The sequence below is a fragment of the Orbicella faveolata genome, unplaced genomic scaffold, assembly GCF_042242905.1.
Source record: "Orbicella faveolata isolate gen_17 unplaced genomic scaffold, um_ofav_v1 contig_35, whole genome shotgun sequence".
Classification (NCBI taxonomy): Eukaryota; Metazoa; Cnidaria; class Anthozoa; order Scleractinia; family Merulinidae; genus Orbicella; species Orbicella faveolata.
Genome location: NW_028301564.1, coordinates 5,352,647 through 5,377,070, shown reverse-complemented (window position 1 = coordinate 5,377,070; position 24,424 = coordinate 5,352,647). Strand labels below are relative to the sequence as shown.

Sequence of the window (24,424 nt, the reverse complement as noted above, 5' to 3'; positions counted from 1 at the left end):
ACGTGGTATTTTCATTTTTTGACCGAAGCTCGAGTTTAAGGGAAGGACGATATCAAGCCAGCCATTTAGAGCTTTCATAAAGATTCTTTTTTGTTCTATAAGCATGCAGCATTCAATTTTTAAAATATTGACTTTCCACAAGCTGACTGTGAGGGGTGTTACGGTTTCGAATAACCTGGTATATCATAGGGATTTATAAGTTTTTCAGTTCTCAAACATTTAGTCCTGAAATCATGCACACATTTCAAGAACTTGTATGCTGGCCATATTTTTAGGAGTACTGATTTTACTCCAGCGCTTGGAAGTACTTCCTGCTTCAAGGGTAGTTTCGCTTTTATTACATTTTCTTTGTTCTAGACGTGAAACATGCTCTATTAATAGAACATTGACCATCTTCTGATTGGCTAACCCCGAAGGCAAAATCAGAAACATTTTTCATGTTTGCAAATTCTCTCCTTTCGTTTCCGCTGTTTCCCAAATCAGTGGGTGAAATTGTTATGATTAATCCCTTCCTTGCTATAAAAAGGGTTTCTCTCGCAATCGTCGATCTCTTCTGATCTATTCTAAAGTTATGCAATCGGAACAATGGATAACCAGGCAAGTAGGGGAAGTTTGAAATTCCTTTGAGAATAAAACTTGGATCCTGTCACGTATTTCGGATTAGTTGTAAACTTTAACCTTTCCGCGCCTTGTTTTTGTGTATTTTGTTTTTTCGTTTTACTGCTGCCAAACTATTTTCCTGAGTGACTAACAGCTGTTTAGTTGCCGGTATAGTCAAAAGCCCGTTCACACGACATTGCAGTTGTAATCTTTCGTCTTGGCGAAATTCTTGGCTGTACACAGTATTCACGACTGCTTTATCTTGGTCTTCATCGTTTTTGAATATAGAATACTAATATTGATAGGTGATATGAGCACAGAGGACAAAAATAACCCCAGGAATGCTCTTGGAATGCTCACCTAAGCAGATTAACTCAAAGCCTTAGATTTATTGCGGCGAGTCAATTTTCATTCGTGAAGATATCACGCAAACGAGTTTTGCTTCTTAAATTAGATTTAAAACCGTCAAACTACGCCTTATGTTGAAATTATCTCAGACGGTGAATGGCTGTTTTTTGATACGGGCGGTTAACAGAAACGGACGTTTCAAGAACCCAATCGTAAATTGGCGTATATTCGATCTCTCTTCACGAGTTCATTATCAGGGGTGAAGATATAATTAAGTTTGTAACTGGCTTACAACAAGATAATGGATGAGATAAATTAAGATCACGCAATTGAATCAGTATAGCTTTCAAGAGTTTCAAGGTGGCTGAGTTACTTTGTCAAGAAATAGAGATTGGGTTTCCCACAGAAGAGGGATCAACCAGCATACTTAATATATTTTTCTCTTGCATTCATGCAACCTAACTTTGTTGCCAGTTTGGAACTAAGCCATTTTAATTCCATTTGGTAATTTTTAGATTGCGGCTTAAGACAAAGAAGACGGAAAAAAATAAAACCTCGAAATACTCTTGAGTACCGGGTTGACATCACAAGACCTGACGATGCTTTTGTACAGCGAAAAAGAAGTAATTATCGTCAACAAAAGATCTGTACTTTTTTCAATGAGTTAGTGGCAAGCTTACACGGAAAGTGTTGACAATTCAGCTGCCTTTCGCAATTAACGACGAAAAAGGCGGGCCAAACTCAATTACTTTTAGCAAATTGTCTGCACTAAAATTGCTTGTAGAAATGTCAGTCAATATAAATCAATGTGCCAGGTAAACTGAGTGACATGAACAGCTGCTGCAGTTCCGACCGCCTGACTCAAGAGGAAACATATGACTTGTACAGCAGTACATTGAGCTTACAGTAACAATCAGGTAATAAATATTTTTAACTTCACAGCAATTTTGGGGAGGAAAGATCAAATTCAGTACTGATTTAGGAACAACAAACGGGCTTTTGATGACGTGCGCTGTTCACTGATATCTTGCTTATTGATTTTTTTTTTCATCATTTTGAGTAAGAAATCAACAGAAACGTCCAAAAAAGGAAATTGAAACCACACATGAATACTGAGTTAAGAGATTCGAAGAGTATATGATTTTTCACGAAAAAAGTTCAATACCACACCACGTGATATTCTGATGGGTCCGATATAATAACACAAAGAATCTTTCCGAAAGTTTGTTGAGTGAGGGGTATGCAGAACATCCTTCTCTGGAGGATTTTTACAACGCACTGGCGGTCGTTGAACCAGACTGGCTGCATGTGTACACTGTTACGGAGACTCTTGGCGCCTTCTTGTCATCAGCACTTTGGTGAACACATTTGTGGTCAAACGTATCTGATGAACTCTTGGACAGTTTAAAGTGAGATGAAAGTGTCCCAATTGAGCACGAGGCTTGCATGTGCTTTCAATGGATGAGCTTAAAAACAGCGTGTTGTGAGGTATCTATATCAATGACTGCTTTGAAATCTTCTGCTGGCAAGCGTAGCTGCGACAAGCCCTTCCTGAGAAATTTCAGCAGTTCCCCATAGCGAGATTGCTTTTTACGCAGGCACGACTGGAACGCGTGAAAACAAAGCCACGTCACCTCGCGCTCGTCCAATGAAAACGTGACTTCACTGGGAGACATCTGGCGACACTTCCGAGAACTTGCTGAATGAAAATACTGCGCCAAATCAAGAATAACTCGGCAGAAAAATGGCGGGTTGTCCTTCGGTTGACCACCTGTGATTAAGATGAAAAGATAAGAAAAATAAAACATTGAACTTCACTTTCTTTCCAATACTGTAAACGTATCATATCAACTAACTCTTTTCTCATGAAAGACAGTAACAATCTGACAGATTTGAAAAACACCGCAACGATCTCAATATTACAAAAATTATAATTTATATTTCAGACTATATATAGAAGCATTCAATCTAATTTACATATGTAACCACCAAAAGAACTTAATCGTTTCTCTATTTCGCAAGTCACTAGTCGAGAACAAACTTGCTATTCACACCGCCTTTCCTGTTTTAACGAGATAAAACGCGCATGGTTCGCTTCGCCAGAAATGATTTGTTTTCCTTGCGTTGGGCAACATATGGTGAAACAGAATTAAGAGAAATACTTTGATAAAACTCATAACAGTAACTAATGAGGCCAGCAAGGTGCCAACAGGATTGACGCATGCAAAAACACCAGCAAAAAAAAAAAAAAAACGGCGAAAATTTGATTCACAAAGAAACAATTTGGCGATTTTATTAGTTTAGAAGTTAGTTGTTCGAAGAGAGTTCAGTACGTCGATCAAATTGAAGGCCGCTCTTCTGGAACATTTGACTAATGGAGTAATTACAAGGGTTCTTTTATTAGGCTGTCAGGCTGACACAATATATATTACGGTGTTGTTTCTGCAAGTTGTAGCGACCCTTATAAAATGCAGGTATATTACAAAAAGAACTGAACTTGTATTGACGGGGAGTCAAGCAAAATAAATGAAATGGCGACATCCTTACATGGTAAAAACGGCTGTAAATATATTTTATCAAAAAGGGGAATGTTTTTGAATTTAAAAAACGCGCGGTAAAGAAGGAAATGAGAAAAAAAAAAAAATGACCTACCCTAGTTAAACAACACGGTAAAAAAAAAAAAATAATAAATAAAAAATAAAAAAATAACGAAGCATGCGAAATATTTTAATGCCAAAAAAAGTCAAAATTATTTTTTGTTGAAAAGGAACATAGTCTATTTTGCATTGCTCTGCTTCATTTTGTGATAAATAATAAATAACTTAGCAGAGAATAACTTTGCTTGGCAAACTAAAGTGCTATGTTAATTTAAGGTTCAATTATGAGTGGTTGACTAATGGAAGAATATACTGTTTTCTGTGCTCGCACAAAGATCCGTCTACAAAGACTGGATTTACTTCTACACATTGTAAATCACTGATGTTCGAATTGGGAAGGTCACTCAGAGCCCTGCAAAAAGATTGAGTTCGATTGTTTCATTTTGTAACAACTCCTTCTGTTCATGGAAAGGCGGTCGCAGATACTGTCGATCTCAGTGGAATCTTTTGGAACTCGGCTAGAATGCACATAGCGATCAAAGATTCGTACAACCTTTCAGGACTTCGATAAAAAAAAAAAAAAAAAAAAAAAAAAAAAAAAAATAGAGATTAAAAAGTAATTGTCTGGAGATCCAGAGATACGGAAACTCGAACGGAAGCAGTTCAGAACAATGGGTGTGTTGTATGATCATAATTCTGAATTTTAATCCTTCAAACATTTTTAATTTGTGGTGATGTTTCTCGAATCTTCTGATAGCTAGCATATAGTCCAGTGTAACAAAATATTAGCAAGGTTCAGAAGGAAAAGCGAACGAAAGTCTTTCTCAGACAGGCAAGAGACGCCAATCTGTTGTTTTATCAGAGTTCAATATATTTTCAGTTTTATCTCATTTGTTGTATTTGTCGTAACACAGCCTTCAGTCGTTAGGCTTGTGATTAACAGACAATTCCAATTTGCAAACAGAGTAATAGCCATGCATAAACCTGATCCTTAATCACGTTTAGATTACAGTCTAACCTCACAAAGGCAGCATTATCATCATAAAAACACACACACACACACACAAAAATATTAGACCTGGGAAGATATTATACAGAAAAAAAAAAACACGTACAAGAACAAGAAATTCAGAGGTTAGAACCCATATGAACATGGCCGGTTACGATCCAAGTTGAGGTGAACGAGCTGTCAATTCGACGCTTGGCCTGCGATTTAGAACTAAATGTATTGCTAACAGATTAAACACAGGTTATACACCGTTGCTAAGGGACACTTTGTAATTTCTTATTATAAAAAATTAAATTTTTGAAATTCAAGTAACTGTCTCTTGAGACTAAACGAAAATAGAGAACCGTGTACTCCGAAAAGCAATAAAGGCGTGTACCTTTAAATCGCTTCCTTTGATCAAGAAGAATATTCATATTCACTAGTTACTAACGAGTTATGGTAACTAATTTTTTCTGGACAAATATGTCGATTACTAAACACACCAAACAATGAAAACATACGCCATATACCATACGGCTTTCGTTGAAAATAATTACAATTTGGAGTTTTCCACAAGTTCTTTACAAAATGGAAATTTGAATATTGCTTCAATTGGTAGAGTTCCCCTTTTCCGAGAAATTTCACATTAACACAAGTACACTTAGCGGCAAATTAAGTGTACTTGATTGATTTTAAATATATTCGAACAATAAAAGGCCATTAAGGCCTCTACGGTTTCATCTATTACGCTGTCATTCAAATGAAAGCTTCAGTTTTTTTTGATGGAAAACATATAAAGCCACATCAACATCAGACTTTTAATGAGTCACATCTGTCTTGCAAACTTCACTTAATATCCAGGCCAAGGATGTTGGTTTACAGGGCAAATACCATATGAACACAGATCTCACTGTGACAAAAAACCTGAATTTTTGTACCGCTAGTGTAAACGGCTTATAAAGGGAACAGCGAGAATTTACACGCGAATACTGCTAAGCGAAGTAAACACCGCGTTTTGAGAACTTTAGCCGTGCCGGATTGAAGCCAGGTACGCAACGCGGTTCGTCAATACCTGGGAATGAAAGAGATATTGCGCTTTCAAAAAAGACAACCAGAGATAATGATTTATTGGCAATTGATCGTCAAGCAGACAACAGGTGACGAGAATAAACCAAAAATTTCAAATAAAGGATGATATCCCTTTGGTGCAACACAGTATATTATTTTTGACAATCACTAACAAGAATTCATTTTATTTTTTCGACCTCGAGCTGTAGTCGGTACGGTTTAAGAATGCAGCTCTGTTTCATTGGTTGATATAAGACAAGCAACTGAACAAACTCGGCTGAAGTTTTCGGGAGAATTTTCATGTCAATTTTTTTATCCTTTCAATATTTGTTATGGCATCGGCACACCCCATTCACTGATCATAAACGCCTGCGATATGCTTTTTGATGTCTAGACAACTCCTTTCAATCTATAGTCTCAATAAAATATACATATATATAGAATGCAAAGAGTTTATTTGCTCCATGCAGCGCGGTCATTAAAAAACCATAATATGACGCCTCAAAATGGGAATCAATTTCGATCGACTGCGTTACTCAGCTAAGTTTCTCATGGGATTGTCATCCCCCCAAACGTGTCTTATTAACCTACCATGTAAAATGAATCAACACTTCTCTTTTATCATCTCTTAATTCTTATATTTGATCAAAGACAAATTTTAACACTCACAAAGGCTAAACCACAAAATGCTCACAAATGCTAAACCACATTTTTGCTGATGCTCGTTGCAACTGTTTTATTTTTTTTTCTTCAGCAAATGGCTTACCTATATGAACTTGCCTAGTTCCTAGGCGTTGATATTTGCCTCGGTCAATCGTTTTCGGGTCACGTGGTCCGAGGCGAAAAGTGTACTCCCGGCCGTTCCTCTCGGATACGTCACCGAAATCAATTAACCGCGAAGTTTTGGAGAAAACTGTACAGGAACTAGGCAAGGGTTTACCGTTATAAAAAGGCGATTTTTACATCATCTTTACAGTATGCGCATCGCAAATAATCACCAGCTAAAAAAATAGAACCTACCCCGTGGCAACTCTTTGACGTAAGTGTGAAACTTGTACGCAGTCAAGAGGAACACATGGTACACGTTGAGCAGGATTCTCTGACGTGTGTTCAGATACTGATCCAGTAGTAACGGATGGCACTTGGGGCGTACTGAGTATAGGAGCTTCCTTCTCAGGGCCTCACCAGGATGCGCATTTAAGGAGACCGTCAGGGTGTCTCTTAAGAGGAGCCCTTAGAGGAAACAAGCCACAAATAAGTGCCACTAATTTTCTGCCTAATATGAGTTAAATACAGGAATGTTAACTTAAAAACAGATATCAAACAGAGTAAGAAACCCTGAAAGGGCAACTTCCACACAGAGAATATTGGACAATTTTCGGTATTTTTTACTTCAAAGGCATTTTAATGCTCTGATTTTACGGATTGGATTCTTTGCGCAGTACCCTCCAGGAAACAAGCCGGCTCATATAGCAGCTCTCGTAAGGTCTCACATGAATGGCTTGAAATCCTTTGACAGAACAATAGAACAAACAACAGAAACAATGTCCCCCAGCCCCAAAACAATATCAGCTGCTACAATGACGACAAATAGAATTACAAGCTTACGAGAGCCGCTTCACTTCTGAACAAGCCTGTAGTGCATAATGGGAGATGCACCAAGCAAATACAAGCCCAGAATTTGTAAGAGGAAGTCTTTTTTAGAAGTTCGATTTATAGATGAAGCTGTTCGATTGTTTTAGGAAATACTTCATTTGAAGATCAGAATGTGACGGCCTCTGGCCCTGTGCCAGACGTACCATGATGCACTGCAGGCGCGCGTCATAGAGCGAACTGGGCATTGTAATTCTTCGCACGTTTAATTGATCTTAGCAGCTTCCTTTACTTTGAAAGAGCAACAAAAGACATACACTAGTTTAATATAATTACTGAGACTCACCGGTATACCGAGACAAGTCTGGAGAAACTTCAAGTGTCACTGTATCCAATAGGAATCCGCACCAGGGAAATCTCTCACTCGCCCCAACACTCTTCACCTTCCGACCATCAGCCGCGACTACGTCATAGTTGGTCAGCGTTTTATCGTGGTTGATAAAACAACCATACTCGGGTATCCCGGCATGCATCACATTGAGGAATTTATCAGCCAAGCTCTTCCGAGGGGTGATCACGAGAAAGTCGTCTACCCATCTCAACAGGAGGGAGTCTGGATCCTCGGATACTTCCGATAGGTGGGTTCTCTCCATCTGACTGTAATAGTAGCCGCAAAGCATTGTGGATAAGACAGAGCCCTGTGCTATGCCTAAATGAATAAGAGGGTAAATGAGTAAAGTCCTTACAAGAACGCAAATCTCTACTCCACACTAGTTAGTTCAAACAGTCCATAGAACAGGTCCCGTTTTGGAAAATCTACATTGCAGTTCTCTAAAAGATTCTTGGTGTTATTAACCAAAAAAAGATAGCTCGAGCAGTTGCGAGTACTTCGAAAATTGTCACGTCAGAAAAGGACTTTTAGCTCACCTCATGTTACCGAGACATTTCGGCGACGAAAAACCTCGAAGCATGCGGCAGACAATTCGTGCTGATAGAAATACGCTATCGACTTGGAATTGTTCCCAATTTAATCTCTGATTATGTAGGGCTCCATGCTGCAAGAAGACTTATGTAACAGGAACATGTTGCAGCGATGAAATCGTGATCTATGAGTTTTGGGAACAATATCTCTTACATGTTGCCGAGACGATCTCCAGTGCTTTCGTCCAATCACACGTTCGCTGACTTGATTGGCTATGTAAAATCTTGACGATTAGTTCAAAGAAAGTGTCGTTGTGTTGCAAACTAAAATTACGCGACAACTAAACATCTGCAATGTCTCACTTACCCCTCTCTTGTTGGTAAAAATTGTTTCCGATCTTGACGATGTTGTTAAAGATGTGTTCACCGAGTATGTTTACCAGCTTGTCGCGGTCTTCAGTCGCATACCACACATTATCCACAGCTATCACTTCCTTCAGCTTCCATGCGGTCACGAGGGAACGGAAGAAGTCTGGAAACGAACGACAGTCATCTGCAGTACTGACGTGTTTCAAAAACTCCCTACAAATTAAAGAACATGTTAAATTTTCGCGACTCTTCACTGAGCTACAATTATTTGAAACGTTTTTAGTTTTATTGTTAAAGCTTGCTTTTTCCACTTAGCACCCTTCGCAATAGCGTCATTTTCAGATGGTCTGAGGTCACTTGTTCTTAGTCCCTTCTCTCCTCTCAGAGGAGAGATTAAGAGCGAGCCCATTGGTGAACACGTTATCATTCTCGTGACACAATAGGTTACCATTGCAACAGTATGACCTGCTAAAATACCCTTAATTACAGCTTAAGGGGCTTATAATTCAAAAGCGGCGCGGTGAAATTTTTTTATATCATCAAATTTTAATAAGCATGATAGGACGCAACTTTTGGCAAAGTTTAAAAAATTCTCTACATGGACTTCAGAGCCACCTTAAATTTTCAAAACTTTAAGGTTGCTCTTAAACCTATGTACAGATTTTTTTAAAAACTTTGCCAAACTTGGGCTGTAGGAGAGAACTCAAATATAAAATTGGTAAGTACAACCCCGCCTTGGAATCTAATATAACTTTGAAAAATTCTGAAAGGCTAAGTGAAATCACGGGGAAACTGCCCCAAGCAATCGTAACTTATCCCTCAGTTTCTGCAGCATGAAGCGACTAGGAGAATTGCTACTCCCCCCTGGATGGCATGCTAATCCATGGCAGATAGTCCCCTCCCCTCCCCCAGCATTTTGTTAGATTGCACAAAACGTTTACCAATACCCATAAAAGACACAGACAAAGTGTTTTTCCCAAGAACCAGCTAGCGCTAGCACGTGGATCACTCAACCTGAAGTTGATACGCATCAGCCATTGGGCCATTGCGCCTCCTATATCACTTGTGATATACTTCTTACCTGTGGACCTTTCCTGCCGACATGCGCAACAAAGAGAACCGTCGAATGAGGTACTCCTCTTCCTCTAGCACTTGCTTTATGATATCAAAAAGCTTCTGATGCAGGATGGACTCGTAACAGTTCTTCACGTCCACGTGCACAAAGTACAGCGGCCTTCGCTCTAAACTTGTGCGTACGCGTGCCACAAACGGCTTCAGTGCTCTGTAAAGATCATCAGCTCCAAATAAGTTGGAACCCAGGTTCTTCGGGTTGCGCTGCCTCTCGAACTTGAGAACTTCAAACACATTCTGCAGTTTCCAGTTGACTGACTGCGGTTTCTGGGCGTTGATCGTTTCCTTGGACGTCGGGCAGTGTCGCATGTTAGTGATAGGGCGGACGGTGGAGCTCTTTGGTATAAACCTGAGCAGCGAGAAACCCAAAGAAGATGGCCTCCGAAGGAGTTCGTCCGCCTCTTTAGTCTTCAACGGTTTAAAAAACTCGCCACAAAACGTGTTCAGACCAAAGCGATGGATCTTCCTCCAGACTAGTTTTTTGTAATAAAACACTCTCTGGCGATGAGTGCCACTCTCGGTGACGTAAAAAAAGGTTTTAAGGATCACCATGAGGTACTTGGTAACAAACCACCAGATAAACTGAGCAAGCAGCTGCTGCTGTTTCAGGGAATCAGAGAGTGGAATGTGCTTCTTCACGCTTCCTTTGTCTTTCAGCCATTCGCAGCTAGAAACCTTGATCCCTGCCATCACCTGGCCCAGGGTAAATGTTTCTGCTCGATGGAGACGGATGAATTTGGCAAGATTCCGAAGAAACGTCGCTTTGTTTTCTGAGGATCCCCACAATTCTTTGGGAACAACTTTGTGGCAGATACATTGCAGAAAGCGCACAACCTGTAGCAGAAGAATCATTAGATTAGTTTTTAGGTAAGGCTAGAAGGTAACCTGCTCCCTGCGAAAGCTTAAACTCAGAAGAAATTCACTTCACGCAATGTAGGTAGTTAAGCGGCTAAACAGTCAGTAAAAAGTTATAGAACTAACCGCAACAAGTTGAAATTTATCGGGTCAACACTAATTTGCTTGCGCACTGCGACTCAATTGTCCTAGTCGGTTGCAGTTGCACGCTAGGTTTCACTGACCAGTCTAACAAATTATCGTTTTGGGAAATACCCTTCTGAGCGCACAAAAAGCTTTAGTTATTCAGAAATAACACCGTCCACTAGAAAATCCTCGAAGACAAAGTTCCCTCCTGAAAAGCTTTTCCTAGTTTACCAAAAACGCTCATAGTCTCCTCGCTAAATTAATATTACGCGTTCTGTTATTCTAGCCTAGCTTACTTTACATCTGCTGATGGTACACTCACTTGATCATGTTTGGTGTAATTGTTAACAGCATGGCGATATACCAGCGCGTCAACTTCCACGCGTTTCTTTTCGCGACGCACGAATTTGGTAGACTTTGTGCCAACCTTCCAAGATCGCTTGTGGTACATCATCTTGACGTTGAAAGGGATTCTTTGCAAGATTCTCCTCTTTTTGCTCTTCTTGTCTCTCTTCTGCACGTTGTAATAACAATGGTGTCTCAACAGAGTTCTAAACGGACACTTCTTATGCCTTGCCAGGAATTTCAGCAGAAGTGGTTGTATTTTCTTAAGCTTCTTTGGCAAACGTAATGGCTTTCGCTTCTGTGCGATGGGCGTTGCTGTTCTAAATACATCATGGTTGGTTAAGGTTGTAGTCGCGTTCTTAGCAGTTTGATCATCTCTTTTTTCGCTGCCTATTATCCCACTACTGTGTCCACTGGTAGTCAAACAGCTTCCTTGCAAAAAGATTTGCTGGGAGAGTTTGCGCGCTCCAGCCATACTTACAGGTGATGTTTCCATAACATGTTTCTTAGGAAACCTTTGGGAAAGGTTTGATGAGTAAAACAAACTTGCACGTGGCAGGGAAACTTCGTTCAAACGGATACCCTTCCTATTCTTCTTCGAAGCTGGGCGATCACTCTGCTGTCTGTTATTCTGTTTTGCTTGCTTGTCGCTTCGAACCCCGCGAGGATGCCTTTTAGAGTTAGTTTGTCCTGGTTTGGGTAGAAACTTTAACAGATAATCCCACGGTTTTCGTCTAACCTGATCTTTGTTTTTCCTTCCAGCGCCCTTGGAAGAGGATTTCTTTCTTTTTAAAGTTCCCACGCTTCTTTCTACTGACATCACACTTGATTCTTTCTCCTCATTTCGGTGTAAATAATTTTCGACCTCATCACGACATTCTTGATCAGCCGCATTCTCTTCTATGTTGTCTCGAAAGAGAGAAGTGGAAACATCATCATGGAGGGGAAATTCGATGACATTCTTTGCTGAATCGACATCACTATTCCGGACGCAAGGGTGGGTAGATTCCTGAGTAGACTTTCCACTACTTTCACCTGAAAACAACAATGGGGAAGCTTCAGTGGCAAGTTTCTCCACTGAACCACACTCTGGAGACTTATCTACATAATCGGGGGCATTGCAAGGCATCCTTGCTTCCTTAGCTCGAGGTTGTTCATCACTGTCATAGCTTTCAAGCTTACGTTTCTGTTTGTTTTGAGGGAAATCTACACACGCATCAAGGCCATGACTGCCTCCATCCATTTCAGCAGGATCTGCTAATACTGCGGGAGGATTTGGCCTAGCTGCGACCACATCACTGTCACGAACAGACTCCACATCATGTCCGGGGGTTTCATCCTCTTTATCGGGCACGTCCGGCAAATCTTCCTTTTCTTTCTGGCTCTGCGAGGAATTCTCGCGATATCTCCTTGTACGCTTACCGCCTCGTCTTGTTTTCCTCTTTAAAACAGTACTTACGCCATTTCCACCGCCGGCCGACTGTGTTACTACTGGCTTGTTGTGGAGTTGAGGAGTGGTGTCTGTTGTTGACAAAGGACTTAGACGACTAATGGGATAACCAGCCACTTGGAAATAACACTTTGCTTTAACCTTCACAAACATAGACACATTCTGAAGCAAATGTATCATTAAGTCGTCTCCGACGCGCTCATGGAGCATTTGCCACGCTCTCGTCGTTCTCAAATAACTCACGATCGTGTTAGGATAGCTGTTCTGGATTCCAATAGTCCCAGCCACCGTTCCTTTCTTTCCATACCCATTCAAAGACTCGAAGCCAAACGCTAGCACGTTTGCTTTGTTCGTTCGGCAGACGAGCTCAATGACTCTGTTGATGATCTCCTTCAAAGTAAACCACTGTGTCTGTGTTGGGTTAAATGGCTGTGTAGCTGACTCATCACTATCGCCTGCCACTATTGTTGATTTGAGGAGAACGCGATATTCCACGGGATCGCCATCTTGAATGAGGCGTAGGGCTTTTCTGTGCTTGACTTTGCGAAGATAGCGAAGCAGTGTAAAGTGTTTGGCGTAAAATGATTCGATAACCTGACGACTTTTGCAAAACTGACTTCGTTTCTCCTGCGCTCGTTTCGTCGCCATTTGCAATCAGTGTGTTTCCCGCAATTTTTTGCCCCCGATGATTGAAACCGCTGACTGTAATGCGGACAGGCTTATGTTGTTAATGAGATCATCACATTCAAGATGGCGATCAAGAGTAATGTTTTGGTCCTTCTTCTAAACATTGTCGCCTCTTGTTTTACTCTGATACGTTGTGACGTTGTCGAAGTGGATCTTGGAGGCACCTGGATTGTTACAAACGGAAATAAGAGCATCTCTGTGCCCGGAAATGTTCCCGGAAATGTCCATACAGCGCTGTACAAGAATGGAACTATCAAGGATCCTTACTTCCGGTTTAATGATGTCAACTATCGATGGATAGCTTATGACAACTGGACATACACAAGGTCTTTGGAAGGTGTGAAAATATTTATCTCATTCGTTGTTATTTGTTTTGCGAGGGAGTCGATAACAGATATAATTACCTGACAAAGTAAGTGTATGTTGTAGGTGAGAATGAAAGTCAGGTTAAAATGATTTTAACCCAGTTTGATTCTCAATTTCCTTTGTCTTCTAGCCCTAATTATTCATGATCCATGAATAATTAGGGTAAAGAGACAAAGGAATTTCATTTTAACCTGAATTTCATTTTGACCTGCAACATATATGTTTAATGCTTTTAACAAGCAGTTTGTATATTCTTTTCTGAACCGGTCAAGATTATTCTCTTTATGCTAATTTCCTCTCCCTCCTGTAAGACTACCACAGTCATGCATGCTTAACAGGGGTCAACAGGTGGCTGGTACCTTGGGGTTGCAGAATCAATGGGGCATGCCCACAAAATGTTGTAATTTGACAATTGCAACCTAATTGAAAACTTATGAGCCAGAATGCTGATAATGCCATAAGGTAGAAATTACAATGGGTTGCTAACCACCCAATCCATTCCATCTTTATCCACGCCTGCTTAATTAGATCAGTCAGTGTAAAATGACTGGAGACTGCAGACTGTAGACCATGGTTAGAATACAGACTGGGGGTAAAATGCAGACTGCAGACTTTTTAACTGAATTGTGTTACCATTTCTATCATTGAGAGCTAGATTTAACACTAAACAGATTTACCAGAGTGTTATTAAGGCTAACCCGAGTGATATACAGGCCAACAAGAGTGATATTTAAATTAACAAGTGCACTATTCAGGCTGCAGACTTTCACTCAGATTAGCCTGAACAACCCTGTTTACAGTTAGCTCTTGATAATGGAAATAACACAATGCATAATTAATATTAAATAAATATAGATTTAGCCAAGCCTAAAAGCAAAGTTCCTGATTACAATAGGTTTATCTGACTTGAGCCTACGATCCAATTGAAAACCAGTGCCTGGACAGCGGTCAACTTAAAAAAAAAACCTGACCTCAATGAGCTCTAAACTTGAGCCGGTGATATGGTTACTGTCATATGATACTGGCCAGTGGATACCTTGTTTTGATAGGTGTTAACTGACTATAACATGGATGTCCAATATCAACGATGTACGCCGTAAACCAAGGCTGCATGTCTCGGTCAACCTATTTGTCAAAGTATGGCTGCCATGTTGCGCAACTTTTTTGTCGTTGTCATTGTGCCTCCATGAGCAATACCGCTGGCCATGATAATCAATTCATGGGTTTCCTTTCTTTCCTATATGAGTATGGGGCTCCACTTGGTGGCTCTTTGGGTTGCTGGAGCTCTGCTAAAAAGTCTATTATAGTCTTCAGTCTGCATTTCAACTCTGATCTGCAGTCTGCATTGTACCCTCAGTCTGTATTTTATCCCCCTGTCTGCAATCTGTAGTGTGCAGTCCACAGTCTCCTTTTCACACTGACTGTAATTAGATTGTTAAATCAGTATTTGTTATTTGTGTTTGCATTTAAGACTGTCACCAAAGGATGCCACCTGCAACTGTCCTCTACCAACAACAACAACAACAACAACAACAAAAACAAAAACCTTTATTAACATGTCTGGGGTATTTAGCATTGCTGCTAATTGGGGACACACACAAAAAAGAAATTATCAATGTAAACAATAAATAAGTATATATTAAAAAAAGTTAATAAGTAAATATTAAAATATTAATAAGTAAATATGAAAGTCAGGTCAGGATAAACATAAGGGACAGTTTTCACAATTTTCCCCAAGCAAAGATGCTATGTCTCTTCTTCTTATAGTTGATATGAAAGAATGTAAGGTATCACTGTTCTTTTCATCTCTTGAAAGTCTTGGCCGCAAGTATGGACCCATGTATCTTATAGAGTGTTTCCCGTATCTTACAGTCCGAAATCTTGGTATCTTAAAATCATTTTCATTCCAAAGTTGGTATGTTGTTCTATTTTCTTCAAACATATTCTGTATGTAGATTGGTGTCAGTTTATGTTTAACTTTGTACATTAGTATTGCCAAATCTTGTAACCTTAGGTTGTATAGAGTTGTTAGTCCAGCTTTCTTAAGTAGTTCATCATATGTAGTAGATTTGTCCTTGAAAACAATGCGAAGAACACGCTCTTGAATCCTTTCAAGTTTCCTTCTATCTGATTTTGTACAAAAGTTCCAGACCTGATGACAGTAAGTTAAAGTTGGTAAAATTGCATATTTATATAGATGAAGTTTAGTGTTTGTAGACAATAGATTCTTTAAACGTGACAAGACTCCAACCTTCTTACTTGCATTTTTACAGATCTCTTGTATGTGTGGTCTAAAATAACTTGCCTCAATTAACTCCAAACCTGCCCTGCCTTTTCTTGCTTCACTGCTCTTCTCCTTGTCCACTTTGGTTAGTGCCTTGCTCCTTTAGTTTCAGGAGATCCATCCTCTGAATGTTAGCCTTGATTACTTTTGCTTACCAGCCATGTCATTCTCAAGATACATGATATTTCACTTCTGACACCATTGGTACCTTGACTTCTTGTATTGGTGTTAGTAACTAAAAGGATTTTGTTACAAGGTCAATATACTAGCCCCATGCACAATCCCCAGCCTGGTGGACCAGGATGCTGTCTTGTCTTGCCCCTATCCTGCAGACCAATCCAGTATAGTAGGACCTGCTGGGAGTGCATCCATGGCTCATGCCAGCATAGCTCTTGGGGGTTATAAGAGTACATGCCTGCCCACTACAATATTGCATAGCACCAGAAGAGGAGATAGTTACACGTCCCTTAATCTAGCTGTTTACGAACTATCATTGTTTTGTGTACCTAAATTATCTTTTCTGTACTGTATGTACTAACTTCCAAAAGATGACAATCATTTGTATTTTATTGCACTGTACTTTCTCACAGTTTCTAAAGATATCACATCAAAAAGACAGATCCTCCTGGTTTTTGAAGGACTGGATACAGTTGCTACAATTCTGGTGAATGGCATCCAAGTTGGCAAGTCAAAAAACATGTTCCACAGATATATCTTCAATGTTAAGGGGGCTCTCAAGACTGGTTTGAACACTATTAAAGTACGCTTCACCTCAGCAGTGTTGTATGCTAAAGGACAGGCTAAAAAGTCTCCATACCGTGTACCCCCACAGTGTCCAGTTTGTGTACAACGTGGAGAGTGTCATGGCAATTTTATCAGAAAAGAGCAATGCTCCTTTAGTTGGGTGAGTGGCAAGATCTTATTTCTTAGTCCTAACAGCAGGTAATGTTTCACTTGATGTGGATTTTAAACAAACAGGGAGGGTGGAGGGAGAATATTTTCCTTTTGTAAGAGCCATTGGAATCTTTGTCTGCACTACCATCTCTTGCATCTAAGTGTGAACATATGACACCGAAACATGCTCTAATTGGGTTTAGCAGACCCTGGAGCAAACTTTTGTGCTAAAAGTTCAGTATACAAAATGGCAGAAAGATTGAACATTGAAGACTTCTTCAGAGAAATTGATCCTGACCTGTGTCAATATACATTACGCCTTTTGCAAAAGTGGTTTTACTTCTAGTATAACCATGAAATATTGGTGGATACAAGACTCTCAGCCTGAAAGTTCGGGTTATAGTCTGCTAACCTTCAAATGTTTGATGACCAATTATGCCACATTTGACATCCAATAAGAGTATGTTTCAGTGTCATGTGTTCGTGCTTAGATGTAAGCGACTGAGTGTAAAACATTGTGTTTCTTTCTAGGTATAGATCGAACACATGTGGAAGTTGGGGGCAAAACAAAATGTTGTGGAAACACAGGTCTCTAGGCAATTGTGTTTCTACAGCTTTTCTGAGCTCTCAGACTACTCTCGGATGTTTGTAAATTTGTGCCACTGTCATGGTTTACTTATAAGGCCCTCCAATGTTGGCAGCTGTTGTTTTTGTTTTTGCTGTCCTTCTCATTTTATGTTACTTCAAAACTCTTCTACTTCATTGAGGTCTTCAAAGTAAGCTCTTCTTGCTCACAATCTCCCTCTGACTGTATTACACTGTAGCTTGGCATCCTAAGGGCTCAAAATAAATAAAGTGGCTTTGAAATAGATTTAAATAGCATGTCTTGAAGGGTTGAATTTTACCTCAGAGCACGTAATTATTGGTTGTTAAAGAAACAAGTACTCCGCAGTGTCTTAAGAAGCTCTTGCAATTGGCAAGATTAAAACAACCCTTGTCTCATGACTATTTTACTTTCTTTTGTAGGACTGGGGACCAGCCTTTGTTCCACAGGGGATTTGGTATGTTTTTAAACTTCATTATTAATCCTGAACTGCTGATTCAAATAACAAATAATGTTGAAATTTTTGTCTAGTCAAAGTGAAGTGCTTAAAACTGATGTAACATTTCAGTGTACAGCACATCTTGCTCTAAATTAGATTTTTTAAAATAATAGTCACCCATTAGTCATACTAACTAGTTTGTTTTAATAAACATATTTCTATGTTAATATTTAACAATTAGACTCGCGCTTGAGATTTCTATCGGTTGATAGTTGACGAGGGCCCAGCCTGAGTCAACTGTGTTGCATAGAAATCGAGAGCGAATAATCTAATTGTTTTAGTATAAATCTTTTAGTTGTTCAAAACTTTGTCTAAATCTTCTTCACAGACACTTTGAAAATGCCAAGAAGGGGCATTCATTTTGTTAACAAGGGCACACTGCTACGCTACTCACTATCTATCACAATAGTGAGTAGTGTAGCCAATCAGAGAACGGCTTTTGTGATAGAACGCTAGTAGATTTATAGTAATGTGTGATGTTCATAATCTGCTCTTTTCTTAACTAGACCAAAATTTATAAGGTTAAAACATTTCAAACATAAGGTAAATATTTTTCACTGTTAAAACTCTTAGCTTCTCTGGTTAGGCTGTATTTCCAGTCACTTTGTTAGTCCATGTTCCTTTTCTCACACTTTGGGTGTGACATTATCCATGGACAAGTGATGTGGACCAGTGATCCAGCCATTCAAGGAGGATGAGAACTAGGATAATGTGTACTAAAGGCATCCATGGTTGAGTGTCGATCGATATTCTCCTTGGACACTTGATCGATACTCAATTGACACTCCATTGACACCTCCATTGACACTTGATCGACACTTGATTGACATCTCGGTCTACAGTTGGTCAGGAGTCAACTAAGTTTTGATTGATGCATATGAGTGGGTTGACAGTTGGCTGCCTATTGACCAGCTGTTATCATCTGGTGTCGATTACATGTCCACCAAGTATCGATTGGGATGTCGATCGAGTATCAATCAAGATGTCAATCAAGGGTATCAATCAAGAGTGTCGATTGACACTTGACTGCGGTTTCCTTTAGCACACACATGATCTGAGAACTGAATTCACAAGGCTACTGGAAATTGAACCTAATGAAAACTGCAGTCTGAAATCCAGCACCTGAATGGTGTTTCTTGTGACTTTGTGTTCCGTGTGTGCTAGCTAGCTGTCACAGAGACTAAGCTGCATTGTTTCACAATACATTTACACCCTTAAATGCTACATATGTCAGATGATCTTCACATTAGTTATTAATTTGTTTAATCTACAGGCGGAATGTTTTGCTACAGGCTTATGACTCAGCTGTTATAAGGGACATCACAGTAACACCAACTAAAGGTTCTGTCACTGTATATCTTAACTTTGAATTTTGCAATGTTGTTTACTTTAATGTTTAACCTTGGATTGCACTGCATACCCTTACAATAGTTATCGTTTCAAATAATTTTGAAAATAATTGGAAGGGACATGGTTTATCATAGTTGATATTGCAAGAAATTATGAGGTTCCTTTACCTGATCTTGTGAAGGCGCGGTGGCCTCATGGTAAGTGCACTCACCTCTGGATAGAGTGGGCTGGGTTTGAGTCCTAGCCAGGGACACTGTGTTTTGTTCTTGGGCAAGACACTTTACTCTCACAGTCCTTCTCTCCACCCAGGTGTACAAATATCCAGGAGTACAAATGGGTACCACCAAATTTAATGCTGAGGGGTTAAGCCCTGCGATGAATTAGCATCCCATCCAAGGGGGAGTAGAAATACTCTTAGTCACTTTGTGCTACAGAAACCGGGATAAGTTCCAGCCTGATTAGCCTCTTGGCTGATATGCAGACGTAACCTTAACCTGGTCATGTGTCTTTTGTAAATATGGTTACCCATGCACTGTTTTCATTTTAGATAATTTTCTCAGTGTTACACTGCAACTTGTACCTAGCAAGGAAATGAGTTTCAGACAACTTCAGTATCAATTAACCTGCAGAGCCCTGTATTTGAAGGAATGGGAATCACCTTAAAGTTTAAATGGTGATACATATTTAATTGAAACATTCTGACTTGCTCTCTTTCAGGTTCCGTGAATGTTACATGGCAGTTATTAGTAACGACGTTTATTGATGCAGCTGAAGATGGCGTGACTGGTACACTCCTTCTCAGCCTTCCTCAGATGTCACGTTCTCAGAAACTTCCCATTAAACTGTCACAAGGTTTACAGAAAGTTTCTTTACCAGTCATGTCTTTTACAGAGAAAGATTGTGTAAAACCTTGGTGGCCTCAAGGTTATGGAAAACCTAATTTATACACTGTTAAGGTAATAATCACATCAACAACATAATTTGTAAAAGCAGGATGTCTGTTCTTATGTTTACTTAAAATGACATTTTTTAAACATAGTGTGTTACCTAGGGTCATTGTCTTGAGTTGTCTCTCCACCCAGGTGTATATTTTAAATGGGTACCAGCAAATTTCATGCCAGGAGGTAACCCTGGACTAGCATCTCATCCAGGAAGGAGTGCAATACTCCTCTTAATTTCATGCTACAGAAACTGGGAGAAGCTCTGGCCTGATGGGCCACTAGGTTCCAATGCAGCCTTAACCTCTTTTTTCCGTATCAACAGGTGGTGTTCGTGAGCTCCTCTGGTAAAGAACAGTCAAGTGTTAGCCGTAACATGGGCTTCAGAAAAGTCAATCTTGTACAGGAGCATATAAAGGATGCTCCAGGTTAGTTGAACATTGGTTGATAGGTGTGTTTAGATGAGAGTATGTAAACACGTTTGTGGTGTTTTAGATTTGCATGTATTTTTGAGAATTATTTTATGAAAGCAATAGAGCACTTTTTCCGTGTTTACATAGCCTCATCTAAACACTCATAGGGCTGGGGGAATTCTTGAAAGTTATGCAAACCCAAGACGTAGTCAAGGATTTGCATAACTGGCTTGAATTCTCTCAGCCCTCCTCGTGCTTAGATGAGGCTATGTAAACAGGGAAAAAGTGCCCTATTGCTTAAATATATACACATCTGGTAAAAAGGGTTAAGTCATCATTGCGGCAAAGTGTCCCATAGTGTCAGAGCTTGTCTCTAAGAGTATTATTTTCTAATCTCTCCTGCATGGGAGGCTGGTCCATCCCTCAGCATTAAATTTTTCATTAACCATTGCACTTCTTGGTGGAGGGAGGCACTGTGATAGTAAAGTATCTTGCCCAAGAACAGAGTGCAGTACACCCTGCCAGGGCATGTCAAGAGCACCCACTCTCCCAGTTTTTCTCACGTTATTTTAATTATGTAGTTCCTAGTTCCTATGCACTTCTGGGTTATTGTAACCATTATTAATATAGCTTCTGTTTCAGGACGGGGATTTCACTTTGAGATCAATGATTTACCAATGTTTCTAAAAGGAGCTAACTGGATTCCAGCAGGTACACATGAATCAAATTTAAAATAACAGGTAGCAATGTATGCAAATGGCTACAGCTTCCTAACTTTCTGTAAAAGACCCTCTGTACTTATTGCGTGCCTACAATTTTTGGTAAGGAATAGACTGTTCTTGATATCTTAAATTATTCAGCTTTTCAGCTAGCCCTACAGGACACAAACAAAGGAAATTGAGTGGGCATGTTTCTTTCTCTTCTTTGTGCCTCTGGAGTTCACTATCAAGCTGAAATTTAATGTATTGAAATTCGCCTATTATTAGAACTGATGTACAATTTCGTCAAACACGATAAGCTTGAGGCAACTGTGCGACATGAATTTTTTCATGTAAATCAGCCCTGTGAAGTTGTAGTTTTTATTTATATGGGAGAATTTGTGTTGAAGTTACTGATTTAATCAAATAATTTTAGAAATTTGTTTTTGTGAGGTAACAAGTACTCTGTTAAAGGGACACAGTCAGCTGGCGCACGTGCACATTAGATACCATTTCATAGCTAATTTCCACATCACAGAGACGCGATCCATACTGCCTTTAACCAAATATGATGAAATAATATCATAGGATGAGCAAAAGTACACTCAAAAACAGGTTTTTCAGTAAACGACTGAAAATCAAGCAAAACACTGCGAAGATTGAAGCGGATTTCTAGATGAACTCAACGAGTATCTTTGATTTCTGGTTGAGGTGAACTCTTTTCAAAGTAGTCCAGGTCAGCGTGGTCTCAAAGCTAACTGTGTCCCTTTGAAAGGTTGCATTTTGTTTTTTTCCCAGATGCCTTTGAGGACCGTGTAACCAGCTCGGTTCTCAGGAATCTACTGCAGTCTGCTGCTGATGCAAACATGAATGTCTTGAGGAACTGGGGCGGAGGGATCTATCAACATGATGAGTTCTACAGCATAGCAGATGAATTAGGGTATAGTTAACAAATTGACATCAGTTTTTTATGCGTCTGTCCTGTTATTGATCATGAATTTTGTCATAACATTGTCAAAGTAGCTGTGGATCCACAAGGTGATAGCCGAGCAGATACACAGACTACTTTGACAATATTATGACAAAATTCATTGTCAATAACAAGACACATGCATAAAAAACTGAGGTCAATTTGTTTTTTACGATAAATAAATATTCAAATTGTCCGCTCTCGCTTGTTGACGCATCGCATTAATTGTAAATTCATGTGTCTGTCCCCTTATTGACAATGGAAATTAGCCAATGAGCGTGCAACAATTTGTGCACTTATTGTAAAATAGAAGAGTGAAAATGTGTGCTTCAATAAAACAAGGAGACAAGCCAAATAGTCATTTACAAGGTCAAGTGTGCTTACGAGCCAAGTGGCCCATCAGGTCGGCACTTATCCCGGTTTCTGTAGCATGAAGCGACTAGGAGTATTTCTACTCCCCCCTGGATGGGATGCTAGTCCATCGCAGGGTTACCCCCAGCGTTAAATTCGCCGGTACCCATTTATACACCTGGGTGGAGAGAGGCACTGTGAGAGTAAAGTGTCTTGCCCAAGAACACAACACAATGTCCTCGGCCAGGGCTCCAACCCGGACCGCTCGCTCTGGAGCCGAGCGCACTAACCATAAGCCACCACGCTTGTCCTTAAAGAAACAATTAATTCTTTTATCCGTTCATTAACAAAAAGCAGCCGAGTTTACCAAGATTGGCGTTAGTACTATACGTTCTCACTGGTTTCCATTTACAGCCTGCCTTTCCCAAATGATCTCCACGACTCATGATTTTGTGGAAAAATGACAAACATATCAATATTTGCTCTGTAGATTACTTGTGTGGGAGGAGTTCATGTTTGCTTGTGCCATGTACCCAGCAGATCAGGAATTCTTGAACTCAGTCAAAGAAGAAGTGCGATATCAGGTAAAATTAACAAATTGACGCCAGTTTTTCATGCGTCTGTCCTGTCGTTGATCATGAATTTCGTCACAACATTGTCAAAGCAGCTGGCATGTGGATCCACGAGGGGATAGCCGAGTGGATCCGCCGACTATTTTGACAATGTTATGACGAAATTCATTATCAATAACAGGAGAGACGCATGAAAAACTAACTTCAATTAGTTTTTTACGACAACAAATTGTCAAATTGCCTGCTCTCGTTCATTGACGCCTCACATAAATTATAAATTCATGTGTCTGTCCGCTTTAGTATTGACAATGAAAATTAGCCAGTGAGCACGCGAGAATTTCTGTAGCTATTGTAAAAGAGATTAATCAATACAGCTTGGCTTTCATAATACATACACTGAATTAATACCCGTTCCTCAACGCATGATTAAATAGGCCAGTTCCGAGTTGCCTCGTAGTCTAGAGCGACATTCACAATCCCCCCTTATTCTGATAATTCAGGTTTTCGTTATTTCATGTGTACATAGTAGAATATTTAACCTTTTACACTGTATATTCTAATTTGAAACACCTTTGTTTCTCCTTACAAAACCCCACAAGTTTATTGCTTAAATTTCTTCTTGTTTAAATGACGGTTTATTCATTTATTGTATATGATACCAGTCAACAAATCGACCTCTTTTTTCACGATTTCCACTCGCATTACCTTGGTAAAGTTTACATGCGAGCCAATTGCCCCATCAGGTCGGAGCTTATCCCGGTTTCTGTAGCATGAAGTGAATAGGAATATTTCAACTCCCCCCTGGATGGGATGCTAGTCCATCGCAGGGTTACCCCTCAGCATATTTGCCGGGTTTTTTATACACCTGGGTGGAGAGAGGCACTGTGAGAGTAAAGTGTCTTGCCCAAGAACACAACGCGATGTCTCCGACCACGGCTCGAATCCGGACTGCTTGATCCGGAAACGAGCGCACTAACCATGATTTATTTTGCCAGCCGAATTATTATTATTTATTATTGTTTGTTTCCAGGTGAGACGCCTTCATCATCATCCATCAGTAATGCTATGGAGTGGCAACAATGAAAACGAAGCTGCTTTGGCTGAAGACTGGTAAACGAACTCCTCGCTCATTTTTCATTGCCTTATAAATATGAACCATTTCTTCCTTTCTTAGTGACATAGTCAGAGTGCTCAAAGAATGTTGAAAGTCTGCGAAGGAGGTTGCTTATCGTGTTAAAAGTTGAAAGGAAAACCGTGTTGCACAACTGTTCGAGTGTACTTATGTTAGAAGTGTAAAGAATCATACCGGCGTTTCGAGCTTTTAAGTCAACTTGTCTTACTTGCTAAGAAAGAAGAAGCATTATTTTATGTCATGTTCTTTTCAAAAGGGTGGGACAAGCGTTGCCA

At 39.9% G+C, this 24,424-nt stretch overlaps 2 protein-coding genes across 3 annotated transcripts in view; one reads left to right on the top strand and one right to left on the bottom strand.

Moving 5' to 3' along the window:
- Positions 1–2,065: 2,065 nt before the first annotated feature.
- LOC110066580 (telomerase reverse transcriptase-like) lies at positions 2,066–13,069 on the bottom strand. Its single transcript, XM_020773808.2, has 6 exons — positions 10,919–13,069; positions 9,566–10,449; positions 8,483–8,697; positions 7,541–7,903; positions 6,622–6,834; positions 2,066–2,719 (listed from the first exon to the last, which is right to left on the bottom strand). Exons 1-6 carry the CDS (start codon positions 13,037–13,039, stop codon positions 2,403–2,405), a joined length of 4,113 nt encoding a protein of 1,370 aa, XP_020629467.1. The 5' UTR covers positions 13,040–13,069; the 3' UTR covers positions 2,066–2,402.
- A 36-nt stretch (positions 13,070–13,105) lies between these two features.
- LOC110066581 (beta-mannosidase-like) overlaps positions 13,106–24,424 on the top strand; it is a 32,023-nt gene continuing 20,704 nt past the window's right edge. The window contains exons 1-10 of one of the 2 annotated variants that reach the window (XM_020773810.2): positions 13,106–13,415; positions 16,319–16,632; positions 17,649–17,683; positions 18,999–19,066; positions 19,793–20,031; positions 20,339–20,441; positions 21,069–21,137; positions 21,923–22,064; positions 22,936–23,029; positions 24,048–24,127. In XM_020773810.2, the coding sequence (XP_020629469.2) occupies positions 13,142–13,415; positions 16,319–16,632; positions 17,649–17,683; positions 18,999–19,066; positions 19,793–20,031; positions 20,339–20,441; positions 21,069–21,137; positions 21,923–22,064; positions 22,936–23,029; positions 24,048–24,127 (1,418 nt within the window). In that variant the 5' untranslated portion in view covers positions 13,106–13,141. Of the gene's footprint in view, positions 13,416–16,318; positions 16,633–17,648; positions 17,684–18,998; positions 19,067–19,792; positions 20,032–20,338; positions 20,442–21,056; positions 21,138–21,922; positions 22,065–22,935; positions 23,030–24,047; positions 24,128–24,424 lie in introns of both variants that reach the window. The other variant, XM_020773809.2, reaches the window with a different exon arrangement.

What these genes read in the sequence shown, in the direction of transcription:
- LOC110066580 (XM_020773808.2), bottom strand. Translation starts at nt 13,039, where the DNA reads ATGGCGACGAAACGAGCGCAGGAGAAACGAAGTCAGTTTTGCAAAAGT. An exon ending in TTTTTACCAACAAGAGAGGG is followed by an intron (nt 7,904 to 8,482) that starts GTAAGTGAGACA and finishes TTATTCATTTAG; the next exon opens with GCATAGCACAGGGCTCTGTC. An exon ending in AGACTTGTCTCGGTATACCG is followed by an intron (nt 6,835 to 7,540) that starts GTGAGTCTCAGT and finishes GTTTCCTCTAAG; the next exon opens with GGCTCCTCTTAAGAGACACC.